The 15,986-nt window shown below is 33.5% G+C and overlaps 1 protein-coding gene and 1 long non-coding RNA gene across 2 annotated transcripts; both read left to right on the top strand.

Annotated features, from left to right (window-relative positions):
* Positions 1–7,483: 7,483 nt before the first annotated feature.
* Positions 7,484–7,908, top strand: LOC118488364. The gene is made up of 2 exons (XR_004884394.1): positions 7,484–7,544; positions 7,620–7,908. It is a non-coding gene; the product is annotated as an uncharacterized LOC118488364 (long non-coding RNA).
* A 4,298-nt stretch (positions 7,909–12,206) lies between these two features.
* On the top strand, positions 12,207–14,994 carry LOC110910485 (aspartic proteinase-like protein 2). Its single transcript, XM_022155127.2, has 10 exons — positions 12,207–12,442; positions 12,981–13,110; positions 13,204–13,451; positions 13,594–13,815; positions 13,914–14,076; positions 14,152–14,225; positions 14,327–14,417; positions 14,486–14,558; positions 14,665–14,736; positions 14,834–14,994. The coding sequence occupies exons 1-10, from the start codon at positions 12,207–12,209 to the stop codon at positions 14,992–14,994; spliced, it is 1,470 nt and encodes a 489-aa protein (XP_022010819.2).
* The last annotated feature ends 992 nt before the right edge of the window (positions 14,995–15,986 follow it).

Below are 15,986 nucleotides of genomic sequence, written 5' to 3'. Positions count from 1 at the left end.
CTTTTTAATATTTTTAATGAAAAATCACTAATTTTCGTTATTAGAAAATATTTAAAAAAAAAAATTGGCTACTAAAAGTAGCGATTTAATTAAAAAACATATTAATTTTTTTTAGATTTTTTAAAGATTTTTTTAGTTTTTTTTGAGGGTTTAGTTTTTAGCATTCAGCTTGGGTGGAGGGTCAGGTTTTTTTTAGGTTTGGGGCGCCGGGGGGGGGGGTTTAAGTTCTTTTAGGTTTTTGGTGGTGTACTGGGTTTATTTTGTTGTGTTCACATTGGTTCTTGTGGTTCTCACAATAAAGGTGGCTCTCGCATGAACCCTACCCTATATATATATATATATAGGGGAAGGATGCATAGAAAACCCACTTTAATTTAGAAAACCCGGGAAACTCAGAGCTCCCGATATTTTTTTTTTTGAAAAAAATTACACATGTTATATACATGTTTTTAAGGGTTTTGGGCAAAAAAAAAAAAAAACAAAAAAGCGCCGAGTAGATATTTTAAAAAAAAATAAACAAGTTTTGGTGTAACACATGTTACATTCATCTGACATATTTGTAACATGTGTTACACCAAAACTTGTTTATTTTTTTTTAAATATCTACTCGATGCTTTTTTGATTTTTTTTGCCCAAAACCCTTAAAAACATGTATATAACATGTGTAAATTTAAAAAAAAACATCGGGAGCTTTGAGTTTCCCAGGTTTTCTAAATTAAAGTGGGTTTTCTATAGATACTTACATTATATATATATATATATATATATAGGGTAAGGATAGTGTAAAAAGGGCCTAAAGTGTCATAAGTGTATTATAACACTATATATAATACTATATAACACCATATAAACACCGTATAATAATATGTAACACCATATAATACCATATAACACTATGTAACACTATATATCATTATATAACACTATACATCTATCATAGACATGCTATCAGACAAACTATAGTGTTATATTTGTTATATAATGATATATAGTGTTACATAGTGTTATATGGTATTATATGGTGTTACATATTGTTATACGTTGTTTATATTGTGTTATATAGTATTATATATAGTGTTATAATACACTTCTCACACTTTAAGCAGTTTTTACAGGATCCTCTACCTATATATATATATATATATATATATATATATATATATATATATATATATATATATAATTTATAAATCTCTAAATACATCATAGGACTAAAATTAAATTTGATAGTGAAAACGATCAATTAGAGTCGTATTTTGTCGGAAAGATTCAACTGAGTAACATGTTTCAATTTTTAAAAAAACAATAAAGTGAAATGACCAAATGTGTCAAAAATATTTGAATGCTTAAACGTTCTTAATCATTTTATTAAAAAGAAATCTTGTATCATACTTTTGATAATATGTTTTGGTTACTCATAAACAATACATCTAAACATTACAAAATGTGTGTGTGTGTGTGTATATATATATATAAATAGAATGCACAAAAGGTGTTGAAACATTGGTCTAACATGAATTCTTTAGACCCATAAAAGAATCACCCGTTTTGACATGACCCCATTACAACCTGATAAGAATGATAAATAAGATTCAAACACTTCCCGTTAAAAAAACAAAAATTATATTACAAATATGTGATTGACCCCTTAAACATAAACTATCGTGAAATACAAGAATAAATTGGAAACCATAACTAATGTGGAATATGAAAATTAAAGATCATGTGAAAACACTTAAACATAATTATTCATTTTAAAAAGTATTAAAATTATAGGTTTTAAAATAATAGATAAATGCTATTAAAAAAGTTTAAAAAAGTTGAAGTATTCTTTTAATAAAAACTTTAAGTTTTTTTAATCAACAATCTTGAATTTTAATTAACATTGATATCAATAGCATAATATTATTAATGATTTGAAGAAGAAAATGTCATGTGACATTATAATAATAGGTTTAAAAATTATAAATAACTTTCGTTAAAAAAGTTGGAAAAAAAGTTAAAATACTATTTTAATAAAAAATTTAAGTTTTTTAATCAACAATCTTGAATTTTAATCAATATTAATAGCATAATATTATTAATAATCATTAAGTAAAATTAGATATTAATCTATATCTATACTACTTTAATAAGGATATGTGAAGGACAAGATGGTAATTGAACAAGGTGTTGAAAAAACACTTAATGCACAATGTACAACTGTTAAGGCACAAGAAAACACAAACCCTTTTACCCTTTACAAGGGTATACATCTGCCGTCCAAATGTTTTACTTTCTCACACGGATCAACATCGGGACCGTCCATTTGACTTCACACGGATCACCATATGCTTTCTCTCTCAATGCTCACACATCTCACAAAACAACATCAGATCTTCTTCTCTCTCTCTTCTCTCTCTCTTCTCGGCGATCTAGGGTTTCATGAGATCTATCACCAGATCCGTTTGAATCTATCACCAGATCCGTTTCATGAGCAGATCTAGGGTTTCATGAGATCTATCACAAGCTTTATCTGGCAAGGGATCCGTTTGATGTTCTGATGTTGTTGCAATGAGTGTTATATATCTTACCATGTTCTTTTGTGATTCTTACTTTTCTGGTGAAGCGGTTGACGGATGTTCGAACGACGAAATCTGAGGTTTACGAAGGATTTTCGCATGTGTTTTGTGATGAATCGACTCAGGTTAGGTTCTAAATGTTGATTTATCTTTAATCTTGATGTGGATTTGTTAGTAGATGCGGTTATTTCAAATTAGGTTGAAAGTTTTGTGATATTTGAATTTGTATTTTTGGTGATGATAGTTAGGTTAATTTCAGATATGACATAGTGAAAGGATAAATTGTTTTTGTAGTTTTGATTTTACTTTGTTCTGTTATATTTTGATCTTTTCCTTCATTTTTGGGACTGATATGTGTCATGGTTTTGTGAAAATCTGAGGTTTACGAAGGATTTTCGCATGTGTTTTGTGATGAATCGACTCAGGTTAGGTTCTAAATGTTGATTTATCTTTAATCTTGATGTGGATTTGTTAGTAGATAGATGCGGTTATTTCAAATTATGTTGAAAGTTTTGTGATATTTGAATTTGTATTTTTGGTGATGATAGTTAGGTTAATTTCAGATATGACATAGTGAAAGGATAAATTGTTTTTGTAGTTTTGATTTTACTTTATTCTGTTATATTTTGATCTTTTCCTTCATTTTTGGGACTGATAAGTGTCATGGTTGTGTGATAATTATGATATTTAGGTCATTTAGATATGGAATAGTGAAAAGATAGATTGTAATGTATTTTTGATTTTAGTTTGTTCTGTGGGATGCTCGATGAGCAGATCTAGGGTTTCATGAGATGTATCACGAGCTTTATCTGGCAAGGGATCCACAGATTTGAACAAGGGATCCGTTTGATGTGGATTTGTTAGTAGATGCGGTTATTTCCTACATCCGATGTTTTAGTTAGGATTTACCTTTTTAATTTTTTTTATGTTTACTTGTTTGTTTATATGTCACATGCAGATTAGTAAGACAAAGGTGTTTCTAAGGGCCGGACAGATGGCAGAGTTTGATGGTTGTCGGACTAAGGTCCTAAGTTATACGACCTAGATGGCTTGGATAAGCTGAGCCTGTGAGGGTATGATGCATAAGCTGAGCCTATGAGGCTATGATGCATAAGCTGAGCCTGTCGACTCTATGATGCATAAGCTAAGCTTGTGTTCTTAATATGTCTGAACTGAAACTGTTAAGGCTATGATGCATAAGCTGAGCCTGCGGGGTTACATAACACAATAGACTGTGATGATGATTGTATTTTGAGGGTACATAGAAGATCCGAGTAGCATCTTGGCGGGGCAATATCCAGGTTGCATAGTTCTCACTTTGCAACCGTGTGTTGCAGCCATGGCTTTACCCGTAGTTGTGTTCATCTCTCAATTACATGTCTGAGTCTTCCAGTTGTAAAAGTATTATCACAGATTCACAGATCTAAAAGTACATGTCTGAAAGACAGATGTTGATTTATCTTTAATCTTGATGTGGATTTGTTAGTAGATGCGGTTATTTCAAATTAGGTTGAAAGTTTTGTGATATTTGAATTTGTATTTTTGGTGATGATAGTTAGGTTAATTTCAGATATGACATAGTGAAAGGATAAATTGTTTTTGTAGTTTTGATTTTACTTTATTCTGTTATATTTTGATCTTTTCCTTCATTTTTGGGACTGATAAGTGTCATGGTTTTGTGAAAATCTGAGGTTTACGAAGGATTTTCGCATGTGTTTTGTGATGAATCGACTCAGGTTAGGTTCTAAATGTTGATTTATCTTTAAGGCTATGATGCATAAGCTGAGCCTGTGAGGTTACATATGTGTTTCTTGTGCTTAAAACACTTGTACATCATGCTCTAAAGGTTGTTTAAGTTTAGTGGAAAAATACTCTTGTACATCATGCTTTAAAGCGGGGTTACATAACACAATAGACTGTGATGATGATTGTATTTTGAGGGTACATAGAAGATCCGAGTAGCATCTTGGCGGGGCAATATCCAGGTTGCATAGTTCTCACTTTGCAACCGTGTGTTGCAGCCATGGCTTTACCCGTAGTTGTGTTCATCTCTCAATTACATGTCTGAGTCTTCCAGTTGTAAAAGTCTTATCACAGATTCACAGATCTAAAAGTACATGTCTGAAAGACAGCTTGCTTGCTGCAGTCTCTATAAAGTACTATACGATATATCACTTGGATGTTTCCCAAGTGTTCTATGATGCATAAGCTGAGCCTGTGAGGCTATGATGCATAATAGACTGTGATGATGATCCAGGACAAGATGGTAATTGAACATCCGTCAAGCTCTTCCTCACTGTGATGATGATCAATGGAGAAGATCTGATGTTGTTTTGTGAGATGTGTGAGCATTGAGAGACAAAGCATATGGTGATCCGTGTGAAGTCAAATGGACGGTCCCGATGTTGATCCGTGTGAGAAAGTTAAACAACCTTTAAAGCATGATGTACATCATGCTTTAAAGGTTGTTTAAGTTTAGTGGAAAATTACTCTTGTACATCATGCTTTAAAGCGGGGTTACATAACATAATAGACTGTGATGATGATTGTATGTTGAGGGTACATAGAAGATCCGAGTAGCATCTTGGCGGGGCAATATCCAGGTTGCATAGTTCTCACTTTGCAACCGTGTGTTGCAGCCATGGCTTTACCCGTAGTTGTGTTCATCTCTCAATTTATCCGTGTGAGAAAGTAAAACATTTGGACGGCAGATGTATACCCTTGTAAAGGGTAAAAGGGTTTGTGTTTTCTTGTGCCTTAACAGTTGTACATTGTGCATTAAGTGTTTTTTCAACACCTTGTTCAATTACCATCATGTCCTTCACATATCCTTATTGACGGATGTTCAAAGGACGAAAGCTGAGGTTTACGAAGGATTTTCGCATGTGTTTTGTGATGAATCGACTCAGGTTAGGTTCTAAATGTTGATTTATCTTTAATCTTGATGTGGATTTGTTAGTAGATGCGGTTATTTCAAATTAGGTTGAAAGTTTTGTGATATTTGAATTTGTATTTTTGGTGATGATAGTTAGGTTAATTTCAGATATGACATAGTGAAAGGATAAATTGTTTTTGTAGTTTTGATTTTACTTTGTTCTGTTATATTTTGATCTTTTCCTTTAATTTTGGGACTGATAAGTGTCATGGTTTTGTGATAATTATGATATTTAGGTCATTTTTGGGGATGATAAGTGTTGTAGTTCAATGAAAATTATGATAGTTAGGTCAATTTTAGATATGGAATAGTGAAAAGATAGATTGTTATGTACTTTTGATTTTAGTTTGTTCTGTGGGATGTTTTGATATACTTTTTCATTTCCCAAGTGTTCTATGATGCATAAGCTGAGCCTGTGAGGCTATGATGCATAAGCTGAGCCTGTGAGGCTATGATGCATAAGCTGAGCCTGTCGACTCTATGATGCATAAGCTGAGCTTTGTTCTTAATATGTCTGAACTGAAACTGTTAAGGCTATGATGCATAAGCTGAGCCTGTGAGGTTACATATGTGTTTCTTGTGCTTAAAACACTTGTACATCATGCTTTAAAGGTTGTTTAAGTTTAGTGGAAAATTACTCTTGTACATCATGCTTTAAAGCGGGGTTACATAACACAATAGACTGTGATGATGATTGTATTTTGAGGGTACATAGAAGATCCGAGTAGCATCTTGGCGGGGCAATATCCAGGTTGCATAGTTCTCACTTTGCAACCGTGTGTTGCAGCCATGGCTTTACCCGTAGTTGTGTTCATCTCTCAATTACATGTCTGAGTCTTTCAGTTGAGTGTAGTTGAGAGTTTGTAAAGTGTGAGTAGAGTGTAGATATCTCTGAATTATTTATAGAGACTGAAGCAAGCATGCTGTCTTTCAAGCATGGTGTCTTTCAAACAGTGTATGGAAGAGTATTGATATATTATAGAGACTGCAGCAAGCAAGCTGTCGATCACACAAAATTAAAGTGTTGCTTTTTCCTGAACTGAATTTAATTAGTTATACCTTTGGTTAACGACTGTCACGATCACTATTATTACAGAACAAGCTCACTCCGATCTTCTGGCAGCCGGAGAAAGTGTATCTGCTTGGAGAGTCTCGGAATCGGCTTTAGTGACGCTGAACGCTGCTTCATTAGAATAAAGGTTTTTATATTTGCAACTTGACAAAATGTGATTTATATTAAATTTATTTTAAGTTAATAGTGTACTGGTTATAACTAATATCAAATCTTTACTAATACTTGATTTCTTTTTATGATGGTTGACTTTGCGAGAACTAACGGAGCTTGTGTTCTTAATATGTCTGAACTGAAAGTGTTTGAGGCTATGATGCATAAGCTGAGTCTGTCAGGTTACATATTTGTTTCTTGTGCTTAAAACACGTGTACATCATGCTTTAAAGGTTGTTTAAGTTTAGTGGCAAATTACTCTTGTTGTGTACTCCGGATTTTGTGTTCTTAATCTGTCTGAACTGAAAGTGTTTGGCTGTGATGCGAAAGCTGAGCTTGTGTTCTTAATCTGTCTGAACTAAAAGTGTTGAGTCTATGATGCATAAGCTGAGCTTGTGTTCTTAATCTGTCTGAAGTAAAAGTGTTTTGAGGCTGTGATGCAAAAACTGAGCCTGTGTAATCTATCTGAACTAAAAGTGTTTGAGGCTGTGATGCAAAAACTGAGCCTGTGCAAGGTTCGCTCGGTCCAACAACTCAAGCAAATGTCTTCTTTGCATTTTAGGGGGAACATGGGTGCTTCTCTCCACAGGGCATACAAAACACAGGTTATTGGCGGCAACCCGCCATATTTAACATATAAAAAAACTTTATATGTTAAATTTGGCGGGCTTCCGCCAACAACCTGTGTCTTGTATGCCCTGTGGAGAGAAGCACCCATCTTCCCCCTAAAAAACATAGAAAACATTTGCTTGAGTTGTTGGACCGAGCGAACCTTGCATAATGCGTCAAGGGAAACTATTGGTCGAGCGAGACATTTGTTCAGGTATCCTTATTTCATGATAAAATGATTATGAATAGCTGTGCATAAACTAATCGCAAGTTTGTTTGGTATATGCAGGGTAATAGGGAACAGCAGTGTTCAGCACTGTGTCATTCTTGCTTGGTGCCATCACCTCAGTTGTCTCTGGCTTACCATCCGTGTACTTTACTAAAATTTGATCGGTGCAGTGAGCATGCGAGCGCAACAAGTGCAGCCGCAGCGGCGCGGTGAGGGCAGCCGCAACGAGCGCAGCGGCATGGCTAATAAAAAAATAAAAAAACTGCCACCTCTAAGTAGATATGTATCAGAATGTACAAATTCATATTTATTGTTTTGTTTATGCGTTTAATCGTTTGATTAACGACTCGATTGATTTGTTTGTAACCATTTGTCTGTAAACGAACTTATTTATCTTACTTTAATTTTTGTATTAAGCATCATCTATCGCGCCTTTGCTGACTGACTTTTATAGATCACTACTTTAGGGAGAATGAACAATTATCCAAATATGGAGATACTAAATCTGCTCGAGGTATGATGCTGGTTGAACTTAAGAAACTAATTGAAGGAAATCCTTTATTTTGTGACAAATTTCAGTTCCAAACCTTAGGAATTCAAGATTAAGGACTCTTACAAACCTAAGACTGTTTGGGAAATTTTTGACTATGTTTTGTACATCTTACAATATAGTAGTTAATGTTAGTTATTTGTGAATTTGTATCACAATTTGAACCAACAAAAGCCTAGGTAGTCCGTCTATTTCAGGTAACATAACTAGAATCAAACAATTTTCTTTGTTTTCTCCTGAGTCGCACAATAACCACCAAACGCCATCACGAAACCACCAATCGCCGCAAATCGCTGATTCTCGCCGCTGAAGAAGGCCTCAACCGACCATCACATTCTGCTACACTACCACCATCGTCGTCACAAGCCACATTGGAAACTACATCCCCGTAGATAGCCCTAAACTCACAAACTTAAGTGATACCACTCCCGCCGCATCGCGCGGGTAAGTGACTAGTTAAATAATATTATTATTAATGATTTGAAAAAGAAAATGTCATGTGAAATTGCTGGAATTTTGAATAATAAAATGTGATGTGTTTTATTAGAATTTGATATGTTTATAATATAAATAATATAAGTAAATGTATTTAACAGAAACCTAATAAAATTTAATAAGATGTTACTTACTACAAATGAAACAAATAATATTTAAATATGTTTCATAATGTTGCCTAATAAAATTTTTAAGATAATATTTAGTTTAAGAGCACTTTAAAATTAAAATAACAAATCATAAGCCAGAGAAGAATGTCTCGTATCCATAAGTTCTGGTCTAGTGGTAGAGAGTCATGGGTTCTTTAATGGAGACCCAAGTTTAATCCTTACTTGTGTCACTTTGGTAGATTAAGTAATGATAGATAGAATCTAGCCTCCTTGTAAAGGTGTCAGACTCTAGGCTCTAACCTGAGCCCACCCGGGTTTTCGTCCTACCATGTGTTACGCCAAAGAGTTCTGGTCATATGGTGGTGTAACGACTATCAAGTGGCAGCCGGGTCGTATGGTTTCCCGGGGGAATGCTCAAGCCAAACTCTAAAGCCAGTGTTGGTCCGGTTAAGACAACATAGGCTGGTCAGAGTGGGACAACGAGACTCTCTAATTTAATAAGTGTGGTAGCTTAATACAAGAAACTTGACATTCAAAAAAAAAGAGAAGAATGTTTCATGAGTTCATTTTATATTAAACGAAATTACTATCCTAGTTGTGTCTATTTTCTTAAACAAACTCAAACATTCATTTCCATTGTCATTGACATATCATCTCTAACATGAACGGAAGATGAGCTTGTTGACATCCCTCTATCCTTTTCAAGGATGCCCCCCTCCCCCCTCGATCGGCCGAGCCCACCCTTTAGAAAGATTCCCTCTTCACTAGAACCATCCTCCAATGCTACCCCTTCAACTCATGGAAGGTTAAGAGGAGGCCGGGTAGGTGACCGCCCAGATGTCGTCTTCCTCAAGGGCCCTAAATTGCAAAAACAAAATTTACATATATTTTTAATTTTTTTTATATATTTTTGAAAAAAAAAACGATTAGTCTATGACCCTCGGCTTTTCAAGGATTCTCCAATTAGGGGTGTGCACGGTTCGATTTTTAGGTAAAACTGAAACTGTAACCGAAAGTTCCGTTTGTTTATAGTCGTTTGGTTTCGGATTTTGAAACAAATTACGTAAGATTCAAAAAAAAGTATAATTCAAAGTTTAAGAGCATTCACATCCATTCCATCAATTTTCACCCTAAATTATACTAAAAAACGTTACATCTTATCTCTCCTTTTCAATTAAGTAATATTCTTTTATACCTTTATCATTACATTTTCTCTCTCTCCTTCACTCACAATCACTTTCAAAATATATTAAAAAATTATAGCGTGTGAACAGTGTTCCCTCAAATATACAGATGAACAGTAATATTTTCTCTCTCCTTCACTCACAATCACTTTTTATACTCTTTATATTATAAAAACTCCACTCACAAATTTTAGTAGGTTGGATGTGAATGCTTTAAGAATCTTTCTTAAATGTTTACATTTACATTAATATATTTAGTTTTTTAAATTAATATTGTTCACATAAACCAAACCTTCTAATCTATTAATGTTTCTTCAAAGTTTTTATTAAGATGTTTTCTTTTATAGGGTAGGGATAGTGTACATTAATTCAAAAGTGTGAGAAGTGTATTATAACACTATATATAATACTATATAACACCATATAAACACCGTATAACACTATGTAACACCATATAACACTATGTAACACAATATAACACTGTATAACAATATATAACACTATACATCTATCATAGACATACTATCAGACAAAATATAGTGTTATATAGTGTTACATAATGTTATATGTTGTTATATGGTTTCACATAGTGTTATAAGGTGTTTATATGATGTTATATAGTGTTATATATAATGTTATAATACACTTCTCACACTTCTGAATTATTATACAAGATCCTCTACCTTCTTTTATAATACTTTGAGAATCATTTACTTTTATGTTAATTTTTTTATTTCTTGTAAACAATGCATAAATCATTTCAATGAATAATAAACATGTTAATGTTCTTATTATAAATATCTAACAATCAAGAATAAAATTAATAATTTTTAGTAGCATGGGTTAAACACTTAAACTTAAACATAAAAATATATGGATTTGACCTATTATTATAACTTTTCGGTTCGGTTATTGAAAATGCTTATCCGAAAACCAAACCAAAATTTTCGGTTATTAAGTTCCGAAAACCGAACCATCGGTTTTTGTTTCGGTTTGGATTTTTCGATTATTTTGATTATTGTTCAATTATTTCGGTTTTCTGCTCACCGCTAGCTCCAACTGACGGATCTACATCATCTCACTAGCGCTTTACACCCGTGCATTGTCATTATGACAAGTTGTCACATGCATTCTTTGTTTTTTTAAGTATCTGTATTACATGTCCCAACTCATGGCCGGCTGGGAGGAGAGGGAGCAATCGCCCAGGGTACGCCTTTTTTGGGGCCCTGAAATTTTAAAACTTATTATATATATATAGGTGAAAGATCCGTTAGGAACCACTCTTTATTGCGAGAACCGCGAGAACCAATGTGAACACAACCAAAAATACCTAAAAATAGCTAAAAAACACACAATTTTTTTTCTTTTAATATTTTTTAGCTAAAAACCGCTAATTTTTGTTACCATTTTTTTTAAATCAAATTTTTTTTGCGCTACTAAAAGTAGCGATTTTTAGCTAAAAGATATTAAAAAAAAATTTTTGATTATTTTAGATTTTTTGGGATTTAGTTTTTAGCATTTTAGCTTGGAGGGTTAGGATTTTTTATATTTTTTAAGGTTTTTTTTTTGGTGTGTTCATATTAGTTCTCATGGTTCTCACAATAAAGATGGTTCTCAAATGAACCTTACCTTATATATATATATATATATATATATATATATATTTGAAAAAAGAAGTTTATACTTGAAGGCCTAATTTTTCTACCCGGCCTAGCCTTTAAATTTTTGAAATTTTCAGAGACAACGCTGCTCCAGCTAAGGATCCACATCATCTAACTAGCACTTTACACACATCCAATGTCATTATGAACAAGTTGTCACATGTATTCTTCAGTATTCAAGTATGTGTATTTCATGTGCTCTAAAACTTCAAAAAAAAATTAAAAATGTATATTTGTATTTACTATTTTCATTATGTAATCAACGGTGACACGTTATAGTCTTACACAACGTCACAAAAGAAAAAACTAAGGTTCACCAAATCCATTTTTAGCAAACTCCACCTCCTGCAATTCACATGAATTCTCATTTTCATACCTTGCTGCATGCACCATCCAACCTAAATATAGCAAACAATGGAGGTGATGCATCATGCATACACAAGAAACGTGAATTAACCTCTATCCCTTTGCACTATTTTTGGCTTTTGCTTCATCACAATCCACCTCAGGTATGTACTGTACCCTCCTCATCTTTCCTATATATGTATACTCACCCATAACTTCATTTCACATTGCATGCACTGTTGTTTGTTAAACTACTGAGCCAATATTATTAATCTCTGAGAGTTTTTGTTGTTGTTTTTGAAATGGGTGTGTTTGTTGTTGGGTTTATGGTTTTTGTTTTGCTTGTGCTTGTGAGTTTTGTTCGGTTGGGAGGTGTTGGGGTATCTGGGAATGTTGTGTTTGAAGTTCAACACAAGTTTGGTGTTGTTGGTAATGAGTCTTTGAGTGGTTATGTTGCACATGATATGTATCGGCACCGGCGAATACTCGCCGGTGTTGATCTGCCTATTGGTGGTGATAGTAGTCCTACATCCGCTGCGTGAGCTTTCTCTCTATGTTTCTCTCTCACACACACACACAAATTGAATTATGCATTTGTTGTAGGTAGAAATTGATTTGGGTATTTAAAATGTGGTTTTTTTTATTGATGAATATTATCTTGTTTTAATGAATATGTGATGATTTTGTATTCTTCAGCCCTAAAAAACCCAATTTTTTTATTTGATTCTTTAAAATGTGGTTTTTTAATGCTGAATATTATCTGTTTTTGGTGTAATCTATGATGATTTTTTATATTTTAATCCTTAAAAAAACCTTTTTTTGGTGGGGGTGGAAGAACATTATTTTGGGGATTCAAGGGTCAAGAGTAACAATGTTCTTAAGATTTTTTTTGAAGTGTTTTGGGTTTCTTACAAGATCACTTAAGAGTTCTTTTCAGTTTTGTAGTGGTTTGTGATATTAAAAAAAGAAAATAAAAAATGAATTTAGAAGTAGATGGTTGTCTTTGTATCTTAACAGTTTGTTACTATGATTTTCTCAAGTATTTTGGCTTTATTTTTATTTTTTTTTCAATCTAGACTTTACTACACAAAGATTCAGCTTGGTAGCCCGGCGAAGGAGTTTTACGTGCAAGTGGATACTGGGAGCGACATCCTGTGGGTTAATTGTGCAGGATGTGAAAACTGTCCCCAAAAAAGTGACCTTGGAGTAAGTTTCTTCAAGATTTTACCTTACTCATCCACTGTTTTATATATGTTAATTTGATATAAATAATTTACTTTTTTGGCTTCCTGCTTTCAGGTCCCACTCTCGCTATACGATCCAGATCAGTCCTTGAGTTCTGGAACTGTTACCTGTGATCAAGATTTCTGCACCACAATGGTGGATCCCACTAATAACGAGTGTGTTTTAGGGTCGCAATGTTCATATGTTGTTAGATATGGTGATGGGAGCTCAACAACTGGTTATTTCGTTAGAGATAATGTGCAACTTAATAGAATATCCGGGGATCGTCAAACGTCGGATATGCAAGGAAGAATTATGTTCGGGTGAGTTAACTCGTACATTAATAAATCGATTTATTTAAAAGTAACTTTATAATCTATGAAAATGTGTAAGCTTTGATCTTTTTTTCTATAATGTGATTCTAGGATTCTAAGTTTAATATTCATGATTTGTGACCCAAAATAGGTGTGGATCGAAACAATCGGGGGGTTTAGGTAAATCCCAGCAAGCACTAGATGGAATATTAGGTTTCGGGCAATCTAATGCGTCGTTAATTTCACAACTTGCCGCATCTAAAAAGGTGAAAAAGATGTTTTCTCATTGCTTGTCGGGTTCTAAAGGCGGGATCTTCGCTATTGGAGAAGTTGTGCACCCGGAAGTAAACTCAACGCCAATTTTGCCTGATATGTAAGCTTTTTTTAACAAAAAAGATCATACATTTCTACCTTTATTATCTTTATCTTTATGCTATATAAATATTGATTACATTTTTATCTACATTGTAGGACACATTTCAATATTGAATTGAAAGCAATTCAAGTGGGTGATGAGTTTGTAACTCTTCCAACAAAAATGTTCAACACCGCAGCGAAACGAGGAACAGTGATTGATAGCGGTACAACTTTGGCTTATTTTCCTGACCCAGTTTATAACCAGTTGATGAAAAAGGTAACTAGAATATTAATATTTTCGCGCATTACATTTCCTTATAAAATATCTCTCACTGTTGAATATTGGACCCAGGTTGCGGCTTCACAATCGGAAGCAGACATGCAGATAGTTGATAACCAGTTCAAGTGTTACCCGGCCCACGGGAAGTAAGAGTTCTTTTACCCCCCCCCCCCCCCATTATTATTATTATTATTAAAAAAAAGTAACAAACATTTTAAACAAGTTGCATTTATATTTGATACTGCAGCGTGGATGACGTTTTCCCGATTGTTATATTTCACTTTGCGAATGCTCTTAAGTTGAGAGTTTATCCCCATCAGTATATCTTTACAACTCAGGTATATGCTTGGTTATTATTTAAAATTTTTTTTTTGTGATTAACACTTGCATTGCATTGTGATTTCAGCATCCGTATTGGTGCATTGGTTTTATGAGCAATGGCATGCAACCGAGGGAATCAAATGCGGTCTTATTGGGAGGTTAGAAGGAAAAATCGATGATATTATGACAAATCTTTTTAAAGCTTAGCTAATTATTTTTTATAAATTTTTTGTGGGTTTTTTTATATATTTATTTTTTATGCAGATCTTCTACTAACAGATAGGTTGGTTACATATAACATGGAAGATCAAACCATTGGATGGACAGACTATGATTGTAAGTTACAAATCAAACACTTTTTTTGTCTGTTTAATCAAAAAGATATTGTTGCATTTGTCATTTGGATGTTTGTTTGTTTGTTTGTTTTTTTCAGGCTCGTCGAGCATTAGAGTGAAAGATGAAGAGTCTGGGATGGTGTACGAGGTTGGTGCGCATGATATTTCATGGACCCGTTCGGGTGCGGGTCGTTCAAATGTGTCAGTTTTTGTGTTGCTGGTGTTTATAATAGCTACTAAACTAGTAATGTATGAGTAAACAGTGGCAATGTTTAATAAATATGTTTGATATGAAGATCAAATCTCTCTTTTTGTTTGGTTACTTTGGTCTCAATTTTTCATTTAAATAAGTTGATTTGGGTTATATTTAATTTTTACAGAACTATAATATTTCTTGTTTAGCTAAAATGGTAATACATAAAATCATCTAAAATGCACTTGAACATTCTTCTTTTATTAAAAGCTCAACTTACCAACTATTTTTAACCACACAATTTTAAAATGCTAAGATGGCTTATTATTATATTACATATACCAGAAAAACATATATAAAGAATAACATGTTAATCAATATTTATACATATTCCAATAACAAGATATATAAATAATAACATGTTAACTTGTCTAACCTATTCCAATAACAAGATATATAAATAATAAAATGTGAACCTATTTAATTAAACCGATCGACCCATCAACCCAATATATTTCTACACAAGAACAACCCACCAACCTGCTTCCTGGTTAGCCCATTTATAACCCGCCAACCAGTGATGGATCCAGGGGGGTTCCTGGGTTCCCAGGAACCCCCTCGGTTTGGAAAAAAATAGTGGAAACCTTGGATGATTTGGGAAAAATTAGTGAGAATCTACCAAAAGGAAACCCCTGGAAAAATTTTCTGGATCCGCTACTGCCGCCAACCCTTTTAGCCCACTTAAACTTGATTACAACGAATTTACATCCCGCCAACATGGTCTAGTCGTAAAGATGAATGAGTTACACAAGTCGAATCGGGTTTGTCTCAACCTGCCAACCCATACATTTACACCCCTAATTCAGATACACAGATAATAATAACCAACTACATGACCCTTATAGTTACATTATATGCAGCTTGAGGACCAAATCAACCCCATGTAGGTTTCTAATTGCCTAACATTTTGCATACAATACAATTAAATAAAACATATCTTTTACTGTACAGTAACAAAAAACCGAAATTTAATTATTTGACATGTTAACCTTGGAAAA

Source organism: Helianthus annuus, chromosome 16, assembly GCF_002127325.2.
Source record: "Helianthus annuus cultivar XRQ/B chromosome 16, HanXRQr2.0-SUNRISE, whole genome shotgun sequence".
Classification (NCBI taxonomy): domain Eukaryota; kingdom Viridiplantae; phylum Streptophyta; class Magnoliopsida; order Asterales; family Asteraceae; genus Helianthus; species Helianthus annuus.
The sequence above is the reverse complement of the archived record's forward strand: the minus strand, read 5'-3'. Positions and strand labels throughout refer to the sequence as shown.

Bases quoted from the DNA above. Each gene is read 5' to 3' on its own strand.
- LOC110910485 (XM_022155127.2), top strand. From the start codon at position 12,207: ATGGGTGTGTTTGTTGTTGGGTTTATGGTTTTTGTTTTGCTTGTGCTT. The intron at 13,111-13,203 runs GTAAGTTTCTTC...TCCTGCTTTCAG, and splicing joins CCCAAAAAAGTGACCTTGGA to GTCCCACTCTCGCTATACGA. The intron at 13,452-13,593 runs GTGAGTTAACTC...GACCCAAAATAG, and splicing joins CAAGGAAGAATTATGTTCGG to GTGTGGATCGAAACAATCGG.